This window comes from Phoxinus phoxinus, assembly GCF_949152265.1.
Source record: "Phoxinus phoxinus genome assembly, chromosome: 12".
Lineage (NCBI taxonomy): Eukaryota > Metazoa > Chordata > Actinopteri > Cypriniformes > Leuciscidae > Phoxinus > Phoxinus phoxinus.
Window position 1 is genome coordinate 30,463,411 of NC_136887.1, and position 12,572 is coordinate 30,475,982.

General features: G+C 37.7%; 1 protein-coding gene across 3 annotated transcripts in view; it reads right to left on the minus strand.

Annotated features, from left to right (window-relative positions):
- Nucleotides 1-12,572, minus strand: part of stox2b (storkhead box 2b) — a 73,361-nt gene that overhangs the window by 6,845 nt on the left and 53,944 nt on the right. For 2 of the 3 annotated variants that reach the window (XM_079631348.1, XM_079631349.1), the window contains exon 2: nucleotides 3,347-3,499. In XM_079631348.1, the coding sequence (XP_079487474.1) occupies nucleotides 3,347-3,499 (153 nt within the window). Of the gene's footprint in view, nucleotides 1-3,346; nucleotides 3,500-9,557; nucleotides 9,675-12,572 lie in introns of those variants that run through there. The other variant, XM_079631350.1, reaches the window with a different exon arrangement.

A 12,572-nucleotide genomic window follows, 5' to 3' on the forward strand; every position in this document is an offset into this window, starting at 1 on the left:
CTGTTTGATACTATATGTATGGCTTTGTTCAATGCAGCATATAGACATGGTGCAGTGGTGGCTGTCTTCTGTGCTTGGTTGACTGGTTTCAGAGCTTTGCTCCTCTGCTGGCATTACTCCCCATTACATCATGGAGTCCTTAAAACCACCCTAGTGTGACGCAATCCCCCCCCCCCCACCGCTAAAACACAGTAGGCAACACCCCATTCAAATGTCCACGCTTCAGGTGGTGAGTCTACAGTATACGTCTCTATTTGGACCACAGAAGTTTATGGCACAGAGATATTGGTGACGTCACAGTTTTATAAGGGAAACATTCCATGAGCATTTCTTCCACTCCTGAACTCTTTCAAACAGTAAAGAAGCCCCCAAATGTGACAAAATATGGAGTTAAAGATTTGAGCGCTGTATCAGTTATTCGTTGTCATTTGGAGTACATTGGTAGTCCAACGCACTTCTATATGTAAACGCTGAGGCGGAGAAGGGTTGCCTGTACTTACATCATAGTTGCTGCTTAGTTTCCCTGTCAATGAGGTGCAATCCTAATTCAACCTTACACACACACACACACACGCACACGTCTAATCCAATCGAGAACAACAGCCTATCACTTATTGCAGAAATTCACTTTGGTTCTAAAGACCTAGAGCTGTTGAGTTGAGAAGTTCTCAAGATCTTGTTAGATGCATTACATTCAAGTGACTATTAAACACAGCAGACATTTTTGATGTATTAAACCTCTAGAAAAATCAGACAAATGTCCATTCTTCCTATAAGTTCTGGGAATAAGTTCAGAGAGTTTTATAAAAAAAAAGAATCAAATCACTACTAGCATTCAATCGTCGCATGGCCGCTGCTTTCTCTTGTAGTGGAAGCCTTTTGTGCAGTCAAGGTGGTGCTCGCATTGCCATATAGTTACAATTAACAACGTCACATTTGTATTAATTAAAAGCTAACTAAAAACATAACAGAAAGTTTGTGTTTATCATTTCATGGAAATATGGCTAGCATTATTTATTTGTCAGACACAGTTAACTATGACATTTTGCACATATTTGTATTTTTAACATTCTAGTTTATAGTTATAAATATTTTTTTCAAAAACACTTAGCTTCAGAAGGCCAGTATTAACCCCCTGGAGCCGTATGGATTACTTTTATGATGGATGGATATGCTTTTTTGACCTTCACTTATTCTATATTTGACCTTCACTTATTCTATATTTGATTTTATAGATAGATAAGCACTCGGTTACTATTCACTCCCATTATAAAGTTTGGAAGTTTGGACATTTTTTTTATTACAACTCTGATTGTGTTGGGTGAACTAACGCTTTAAGACTTTAGTCTAGTCCTAGAATTTCCCTTAACTAACCAGAGATAATTTTCCTTTCATTAAGAACAATGAAGCACTACTACAAAAAAAAGATATACAAATTTAACTCAACTTCAACCCTCTAGTTTTATCCCTCTTTAGATTACACACAAAAAACAACTGTCAGAATAATCTGTATTGCAGAAGTTTCCATCTCAATGTTTTACTTTCATGTCAAAAAAAGTGTTTTTTCTCCAAACAAACAGACTCTGACCTCTGAAAAATGAGAAACCAAGCAGTGATAATGTGATTCTGTGTGCCTCACAAAAATATACTCTTATTTTTTTACAACAGGATCCATGCAACATCCTCCTAATAGCAGCCTTCTCCAAAACAAGCACATCAGTGGATTTGCACCTGAGCCAAAACAGAAACTTCATGGGGGAATTTGTTTTTATCCTGCAACATATGCAGTGAGATGAACTGCTACACGAGTCATATGAAAATGTGTTCTGTGGAATAACATATTACATTTCAATGATGCCTGTATGCTTTATTTTTACATTCAATGTGCCTCTCTCCAACACACTTTTCTCTTTCTAAGAGAACAAAACTATTCCCATAAGACCTTTATACACACTCAGATGCATACCTACATTTACATGTATTTATTTGGCAGATGCTTTTATCTAAAGTGACTTAAAGCAGTTCAAAGTACCCTTACAAGCTGAATCAAACCAAACCTACTCAGGTGCCCTATTCTCCTGGTGACCACACACACACCACAGACTCCGACTTGTCTTCTCAATACTGGTATTATGGTCTAGAGGAGAGGTTCAGGTGTGCAAAAAGTAAAGCTGGTTCAAACCCTTTGTGTTTAGGGTGTGAGCTGAAAGGATGAGATCATGAATCTATAGCAACTTCTGTGTTCACTACAGATTCTATAGCAACCTCACTGCCTCCAACATAAGGGACACAGAGATCATTATGACTCGGTGAGACTGAGCTACCGGGATGCAGCAGATGCTCTCACATGATATAATCAACATCACTACGGAGATGCTGAAACTGGCCATATCTGACCACAACACGACTGACATGTAACAAAACAATTAAGGCTGTGCTAATGCATTTACGGATAGGCAATACATTGAATAATCACAATGTGCTTGCTATGATTTTACTAGCCACATTAAATTAACCAATCATCTTAAATACTGCAAAGATTTAATGCAGCATTATTTTTTGGGGGGCCATAAAGTTTCCTAAAGACTAACCTCACAATCTTCCCTTGTTTCTAGCATGAGAGTATTAAGATATATAGGGCCCCTGATTTAAACATTTTGAATAGTGCCTTTGATTTGGCAAAAATGGCATTAGAATAGGTCAGTTTGAGTTACAATTCAAGTGAGTCTTGTAGAAACACCACCTCCATGTTCATCTACAATCAGGTTCCTGCATCTACAGCCCCTGAATACAGCTGACAAAGTAGTTTTGTCAGTATATTCAAATACCTCTAAAACCAGTATAAGAATATCTAATACTTGCATTTAGCTGCATCACAATTTAAGCCTTAAGAACGCTGATTCACTGTGTATCACATCCTCTGAGAAAATATTACATTTTCCCCATAATCCAACCACTAATTTCAGAAAAACATCATTATCCTGTGCTGTGTTTCTACAATAAGAGCATATAACAACAGATGTTAAACTTACCATATCACTTCTGTGACCACATCATGCTTTATAGCGCTCTAAATATGAGACTTTATCCAAATGTGGCTATTATAATGTGCAAATGGCTGTGTAAACAGTTACGACTGGTGTTACTGGCAAAAACTGAAGAAACTAAAATCACTGAACCGTTATAAAACAGATTCAGCATGTAAGATTTACAGATGCTTCCAGCATCCTTTAAGAAGCATGAAAATAACAGAGCACGTCTGGTCTCCCGTATAGATGAAAAATATTAAGGAAAAAACACATTTCCTGCACTTATGTTCGGTGTTAGTATTATTGAAGGATGTTACCTGGGAAGCATGTTGCTAGGTGTTCGATGAGAGTCTCTTGCGTGACGGCCTTACGGGCGGAGTTCATGGCAGAAATGGCCAGGCACAGGATTTCTCCCAGTGGTATAAACTGGGATTGGCTGATGGGAGACATGCTGATAGGAGACACATCACCTGCAAAGCACAGAGATCAAAGGTCAAAGATTAACTCATAGTGTAACGTTTTAACATTTCACCTCTGCCACACTGTGTAAAGTTATAATAAAGTTATGTGTAAGGTCATTAAAAAACAAAAAACAATAATTAAATTAAACACCTGCATCAGTCGATAACATTTTAAAATCAATTTAAAAAACCACTATGGATACACAGACATTAAAATTCTGGCAGATAAAAATAGGCCAAAAAATATTGTGATGTTAAATAATAAATGGACATTATTTTAATTCTCTATCTTGTGTAAAAAACAAACCCTTAAATGCTACAGTTTTGACATCCCCGTATTATAACTGAAAATATGAAAGACAGATTTACAATTTGAGATTTGGTAAATATTAGTGTTTTTAAATGATTGATTAGTGTTTTTAAAAAAGTGTCATGAAACCCCCCAGTTTTTGCGCTCATCATTCACACACCACAGACTTGAAAAACACTGAAGACATGGGCGTGTAAAGCTGTGGAAAAGTGGGAACCAGTAAAACATAGTTCTGAAAAACACATTATTCAGACAAATGAATATTAAAACCTTGATGCATTTTATAAATATAACCCTATGACAACAAACTCAAAAATCTTATCATTAGAGACTACTAACAACTACTACGTTTTGATAAATGATTCATATAAATATCAACAAATCAGTATTATAACTTTTCAGAGGTATTGGTCTATATGAAAAATGAGGAAGAACATTTAAAAGTCTAATAGTTTTATCATTACATTTACAAGCGCTAAAATCTCTGAATAACTCGCACGCATCAGTTTAACAGAACAAATAAAGGCATTTGTCCATTTTTCTTTGAATTTTCAGTCTACATCGTCGTCTTTGTATCAGAATACATTGTGTCATCGCGTTCATAATCAGACCAAGCACTGTATCGGTGTCTTTACTTGCACGTATATATTTCCTTTGAAGAAGACAATGAAATATGTGCGCATACAGTCATGTGCTTGTTCATGTTTGGAGCACTGGTAAATGAAACATGTCACAAAAAAAACGGTCCAGATATGAACTGTGATCCTAAACTCAACGTGGCGTTCCGTGCAGAAATTGATCCGTGTGTCGTTACATATTAAATATTGTTACAGACAAATTTTCCATATGTTGGTAGTCAAAATCCAGCTCTGACTGCATCGTGGGGAAAATGCAAACAACACTTGTGTTACTATACTGAGGAACACACACTTGCGACATGAAAACGAACGTAAATCTGAACCGGCAGGTAAACGAACAGTCCTGTATCGATCTTTTGTGACATTTGAATTCTCTGCTGTAATGCGATCTCATGCATAATACAGTGCAGTGATTGGATTAAAAGAGTTTATTCCCATGAATAATGCAGAGAAAAACTCAGAAACTGATGATGCAGACTCATACTCTCCAGTCACAGCAGCCAATCACCACTCCGAATTAGCGCATTAGCCTTTGAAAAATCCTTATCAGTTGACCACTCTACAATATACTTCCAAAACTGCACCTTGGCAACAAATTGCTGGCAGTCCAACAGAAATCACTTTCCAAAAACGTTTTAATCTTCGGTCACTGTTTTCGAACAGCCCTGCTGCAGAAATTACAGACCCAACTTTAGCCTACTGAAATCAAATCTCGGTCTTTGACAACTAACATCCTTAACTATCGACTTAACACTTGCTCTCTGAACCGACCTACATTCTGTACTACTCAAAGACCTCCCCTAAAAATAGCACCGAACATCTGGTGCTATACTCTCCAGTAAAGGCCCTAGAAGAGACATCCAGAGGAAGCAGCACTCCCAGTCAGCAGGCCTTGACACCTGGGTAAGTAGCTCAGCATGGATCCCTGGCTCTTAGGATCCAAATCGGGCTTATCAGGCGTGCAAAGCGAGGACAGAAACAAACTGTTAATGCACCTTCCTGGCAGGTGAAGAACAAGGGTAAGCTGATTAAGACAAAACACGTGAGAAGTGCACAAAGTGAGCTAGTGTCCATGTGAAGGTAGAAAGCAATAACCGGGCAAGACTGATAAAGATGAAACGCTGACCTAAGATCTGTTTGATCCCACAGCCGGATACAAGTTATCAGGCGCTGTAGATGCAGGAACCTGGTTGTAGATGAACACGGAGGGGGTGTTTCTTCTAGAGGAGAATCGCAGGAACTACAGATATGCATAGGTGTCCTATTTACAGTCTGGCCTGGTGCCATTACTTGAACAATGACAAGGACGCTGTCAAACCTGCTCAAAATAACCAGGTGTACAAGTAACACGAGATTAACAGAATAACAAACAATTATAGTGAGCAGTCTGGGTTCAAAGGCAACCACACCACAAATATATGTACAATGAAGAATACCCTTTTAGTATGCGGTCACCTGAGAAATAGTTAAGTGCAAAGAGTCTTAAAATGGACTAGTGAATAAACTAACCTTGTCCCTTGGTCATTCACAGACCATCTGATGCATACTGCACACAAAAATGCCAATGGCTGGCTGAAACCAGCTTAGTACACCGGAAAACAAAGCCATGTTACAAGGAAGAAATATCCATTTGATTTGTCACAGTTTGCCAGGTTAATAGCAACAAAGCTTTGAAATATACTAAAATTTTGAAGCACGTAGTAGCAAGAAAACTATTGTTTTTGTTCAATCAACTTTTTATTTTTTATTTAATTTATTAGAAATAAACATTAAAGGTTAATTTATAGGTCAATTCAAGGTAAATACTTCAAGTATATCAAAAGTTCACTTTGTTCAAGTTTTTTTGTTAGCTACTGCATTAATTGCCATTTAAAGCATCACTGAGACTAAAAAGCACCGAAAACAAACAAACAAACAAACAAACAAACAGTGCTTAGTCACTTTACATGCTGGTTAAAAAACAAATCTCTTCTATTCTGAATGAGCAGTCTTTAACCAGAAGCTGTAAAGAGGACCAAAGTTTGACTAATAAGCTAAGTGCCATCTGAAATTTTCTTCTAAAATGAACATTTTTATCAAGCACGTATATTTAAGTTCAGCAATTTCACTTTAATGACAATTAATAGGTAATTTTCATTGCCATTAAAGTGAAATAACTGAACATAAACATACAAGCTTGATAAAAATGATCATTCTAGAAGAAAATGTCAGATGGCACTTAGAGGCTTTTGCATCTGAAGTCTTCATATATGTTTACAGAAATACCTTTTTAACTAAACTGTGTTTAACGAAGCACTTTAACCAGGCCTAAACATCCTGAGCACGGATATATTTCAGTCATATCATGCCGTTTCCTCATCCTCATTCTCCATCTCCCCTGTGAGATATTTTACGCCAGACCACCTCTCCTCACAGACACTGACATCACTGTTTTCCTTCTCCTTCCAGGAAAGAGCTCCAACCGCCAGACTGGGACTGCGGTCCTGCGGCCCAGTCACTCGTGACCACAGACATTGTATAGTAAACACACTGCAGTCCAAACATCACTTCACCAGCGGTCAGAGCAATTTCTCAGTTCATCACTACAGTACGTCTCACACAGAGCTCCTGAACTAGACAACCTTACATCCACGGGTGAACGATATGACCAAAATCTTATAAATCACGATATGAGTCATATTTCATGATAACGATATAGATCACTATATGGTTATTTTTTATTTAAAGCAGGGCTATGCAGTGTTCGAAATATTTTCGCTGTATTCTCACTTTTTGCTCGCAGGTTTCTCTATAGAGCTCCCCCTACAGCTTTGGAATAGATATTTAACAACACTGTCGTAAAAACTTGTTGGCGACTCTCAGATACTAGAGGCTAGTAGATCAACGACATCAAAGTAGACAGGACATTCTTTAAAACGTATTTTTCACTCGGGTTCGAACAGCGTGACGGAGCGCAATAATGACAGAATTTTTGCAGATTTTTTTGCCGTAAAGCAATTCATTACATTGCGAGACCTGATGTCACGCGATATAAGCGTCTTGCTGACGCTGAGGCCAAAGTTGCAAGGGTGGTTTTTCCAATCTATCCATCTATCTATCTTTTTCCACTCACAGGCACCAGGGGGAAGAGAGACGGCCACCATTCAACCCGAAAAAAGTCATATAATCATTGCAATGACTCCGAAGCTGTTAAGGTAAATTAAGCTAAAAAAAAAAACCTGCATAGTTCCCCTTTAAGTAAGGTTATAATTTCAAAAGTTTTTAGACCATTGAAGTTTCATAATTATCACCGTTTTCAATATTTAAAAAACTAAAAAAAAAAATTATAAATACAACTCCCAGCAAGAATGTTTAAAAGCAAGAATATTCAAAATCTCCAAACAATCATTGCGTTTTTCCTCCCTACACAAGTGCACTTTGGCATAAACGCTGTTTTCCGATCAACCTAGGTCTAATTCCAGAAAAATTGGTTGCATTACACAATAGCTGTAGTGAAAAAGGACAAAAGGGAAGGATCTGCTCTCTGCTTCCTGAGTGAGCTTTGATCTCTCTGATGGTCCATGCGTGTTGTGATGGTGATGATAGCATTCGACAGCAGGACGCGACCAGCTCTCTGCATTACAATGAGCACTGAAACTCAAACATCTGCAGCAAACTGTCATGGTGTGTTCGGACTCAAAGTCCTGCGGTTTGTTTCAAATAAAATACTCAGTAGGAGATTTTGATTTTTATAAAGATGAAAAAAGAAAACTACTAGCAAATGTCAGTTCTTATACCAAGGCACTCTGGAATACTAGTTTCTGATTGGTCGATGCAGTCAGATATTTTTGTATAGTTACTGATGAAGTGTATATTTAATTGTTGTACAAGCCAAACTAATTACTACACAAATATAACATTTTCCACACACATTATCATATAAACAATCAATCAATCACTAAGAATTGAAACTATTCAAGGGAGTAAATGCTGAGTTTGAGTCTTTTTACATAATTCAAAGAACCAGTTCATAGGAGTCATTTGCTTGTGAATCGGACCTTATTGGAATTAATAAACACATTACCACTTATACAGCGTATTAAAAAAGGATCAAGGACCTGTAACTCATTTCAATCACTTACAACAGTAAAACTGGAAAGATTTTAATTAGCCATTAAAAAAAATGAAGAAAATGTTACACTTACACTAAAGAAATTGTTCAGGATTGTCCCCCTTTAAAATTTGGTTTTACTTGTGTAAATTGTAAAGTATTTGGATGTCAACAGCATTTAATATGTTAATCATTCGGTACTATGGTATCAAATTAGTCTGGCCATATGATGCCATCACTGTACCACAGTACTTTAAATCCCGAGGGAAGCCTTACAAATCTCAAGTAAAAACATTGCTTTAAACTTCTAGATGCTTTGGGGGGTTGGGGGGGGGGGATGTATGTCAACTGAACCGTGGAAACTTTCACAGATATCATGGGAAACCAGGAAGTGACCTCACATGCAACAAAGAGCTGCATTATCAGAAGCAAAATGGAAAACATGTGGTGTTGCTGTCAGCTTTAACCCCCAGCAGGGAGGGAGGAAGAGAATGGCAGACATTTTCAGATCGTCCTGCTCCATTTGTCCACCCCCACCCCCCTCTAAACAGTCGGCCCAGAACAGGGGGCTCGTCTGATGGCTTCGACACAAGTGTCGAAGGGTTGAAAACGCAGTCCTTCTTTATCTGATCCAGCCCGCAACAGCTGCATCACTGCCCTGGTGAGATCAGCACGGCACTGACAGGGTTAATAAAACACAAGCGAGACACATGACATGGAGAGAAAAGCGGAGGAATAGAGGATGATAGAGAGACAACCATCCTTGAATTAGCAAACATGGATGTGTTTTGCTCCGGAGGCGTTCGCCATCAGATAATGGAGGAGGAGGTCCGCAGAAGACGCGCTCACGCCTGACGCTGCGTAGTAAACAATCCCCCCACAGCTTGGGCTCTTTGTCCAAACACCTCCCGACCAACCCCACCCCCTCTTTTGTGATTCATTCTGACAACGCGATAGCACGCCTGCACATGAATGTGCAATAGAAACAGCCGTGGCTGCGACGAAAGAGAGAAGAAGATCAAGCTCTACCTCGGTTTATTCCGTGCGGCTCCAGCTCCTAAAATCCAAGCAGACTTTGGGATCCTTCCGAGAGCCTTCCACAGACAAATGAGCATTCACTCCAGGGTCTTACCCAGCATGCTCTGGTCCACACAAAGAGAGGGGAGGTGTGACCAATCACATTGGTGGTTGAGCTTGCACTGTTTTTTTTTTTTTTTTTTAGGGGGTGGGGGGTGGGTCCTTACAACACTTGCTCACTCCCAGGAATGCCCACTGACACAGTCTAGTGGGCGGGCCCTTAAAGAAAAGGTTGTTATGGCAACGCATCCCTGTTGTACCTAGTGCCTGTTCTTCCACTAGCCACATTTTTTCTCTTTCCGCTGCTCGGTTTCAGGTTCTACAGATTTCCCCCACAATGCCACATTCTGCTAATTAATAATTTAACGAATCAGGCTCAACACACGTTGTTCCAATGTGAAAGAAATGCATGACTTTTAATACGCATTTTAAAAAATATTACTAAAGTTGCTTTTTCTCCATCTTCGGAACATCACCCGTATTAGACCCCTATCTCTCTAGGCCTGATGTAGAGGATTATTCATGTCTTTAATACATCTAGGATTGATTATTGTAACTGCAATATATACAACTGTTTTGAATTATGCATCTTCACGCTACTGGTTGAACGACTTCAGAAGTCGACGGGTCTCTGATAACGTCATTAAATGAACCTGAAGCCTGAACCTCGAGCTGAGACTCGAACACGGGTTGCCTTGTGCACAACTAACTATTGCATGCTGTGGCGTAGGTTTGATTTTGAAATTGGTGGGGACGGGGACATCAATATATAGTTTTGATCGAAATTATTGCCAGGGATATATCAGGGTCACTGGATATTGGTAGGGACACGTCCCTACTAAATTCTACGCCCCTGTTAATAGCGCTCCAACATGACAGCTTAGTTATATTTCTCACAGATTTCTGCTCGTTCTAAATCAGATTTAGATAAAGTAGGGTTACATTTATATGAATGCATATATGGGTGTGAATTAATTCTACCTAGCAGTCTCTCTACTAATAGTGAAGCTGTGGGTTTTAGTTACTAAGAAATATATGATAGAACTCTTAATTTCTATTTATTGCTATTTTATTGTTAAATCACAGAACAGTGTTGACAATTCATATTTCTGCGCTAAACATATTTCTATATGTTTCATTACATGCTTCTTTTAGAAATGTTCCTTTCGATTGTTTTATGAAACTTTTAATGTGTAATTAATAATGTGATTTTTGATATTATATACTTTGCATTATTTGTTATATTTTGTATTCTGTAACATTGTAGCACTTTGAGTATGAGAAAGGCACATTACAAATAAAATGTATTATTACTATTATTATTATTACTACTACAACTGCATTGTGGGGAAGGAGATTCCCGTTTTTTAATTTTTTTTAATAATCGGAGTGCACAAGAGTCGAATGACATCATCCACCACAAATGACCCAAATCCAACGTCACTTCCATCTCGAGGCGAACGATGAGTGTGTGTGATCATGCTAGCTGTTATTATGGCGAGTGGGTGTGAGGAGGAGCTGGAAGGAAAGGGGGGGAGGGGGTTATTGTGGGAGAGGGGGAGGGGTGGTCTCTTAAAGGACACACGGGCCATCACAAAAGGCTCAGGCTTTATTCAGAAACACAGAGGATCTGCTGTCTCATGCAGTCGGCCCCTGAAATTAATTCAGGTTCCCAGGGCTGACTGACAGATCTCCTTGTAAAGGAACCGTTAATCACACTGTGAATCAATACTGGATGATAAAATATAGTAAAGTCCCATTTACTTGCAAATGGAAAATAAAAGGTGTTTTTACCAATAGACTGGTTTGCACTTTAGTAGTGTTTAAATAAACAAAACATTTTAGTGATTCCTTCTGAGCCAAGTATCACTGTTATTATTGTATTCAGCAAAAATGTATTAAAATATCAAAAGGTGACCATAAATGTATTTACAGTAGAAAATTACAAAAATAATTTAGAAATGTTACAAAATATTTCAAATAAATGTACTTTTTTTAAACTGAAAATCAAAGAATTCAGATTTTTTTAATCATGGTTTTAATCAAATTTTTTTTTTTTTTTTTTGCCCACCAAATCAGCACATTAGACTGATTTCTGGGGCCTGCTCTTCGTAGTTTTCTGGATTTTATTGTTGATGATTTGTTATGATTCTGCTCTTTTGACAGCAGGTTTATTTCACGTAAACAAGACTAGACAGTCTTTTTAAAGGTGAAAGTCTGTGAAAAGCTACTTTCTTACAATATCACCCTATTAAACCAGGAAAATTAATAATTAAGAATATAAATGTAAATATATTATATAATAATTGTAATGTTGTGTAGTCTGTAATAACAGAGAAAGCCAAATTTACTCAGAGATTTGTGAGGGAATAATTCTTATAATAATTTTATTGGAGCCTTACACACATTACATGATACAGTTTGTATGAACCGTGCATTAATTTGAATGGTGACAGCTATTATACAAGTGGCTTGATGCAGTGCAAGATAATGAGATAACTTAAATTAAATAACGCAATATAAAAAAATGCAGTCTGATGTAATGTTATTGACCATTTATAAGCTTTATCTGCTTCATAAATAAAATTAAATGAATTGCTAATTAAAATAGGCTATTCTTGACATTAAAAAAAGTTTAAGGCCTGTACAAATTCTAGAAATCGTGAATTTTTTTTATAATTAGCAATCGTGTAACAAACATTTACACATTTTATTTATCTATTAGAACTTTTGTTATTTTGCCGGCTTGGCTGTTTCCTTTTTTAAATGATTTGATTTTATTGCCGTCTTGACGGCAGCCAATCACTGCATATATGTGATACATACAATACATACGTGTTAGCCACGAACTTGAACATCCAAGCAACCACAAAGCAACACATACTAAAAAACACTTAGAGGACCCAAGCAACCCTATAATGACAGCAACTTTAACACAAGATAAAAAAAGTTCTGTAAAACGTGAGT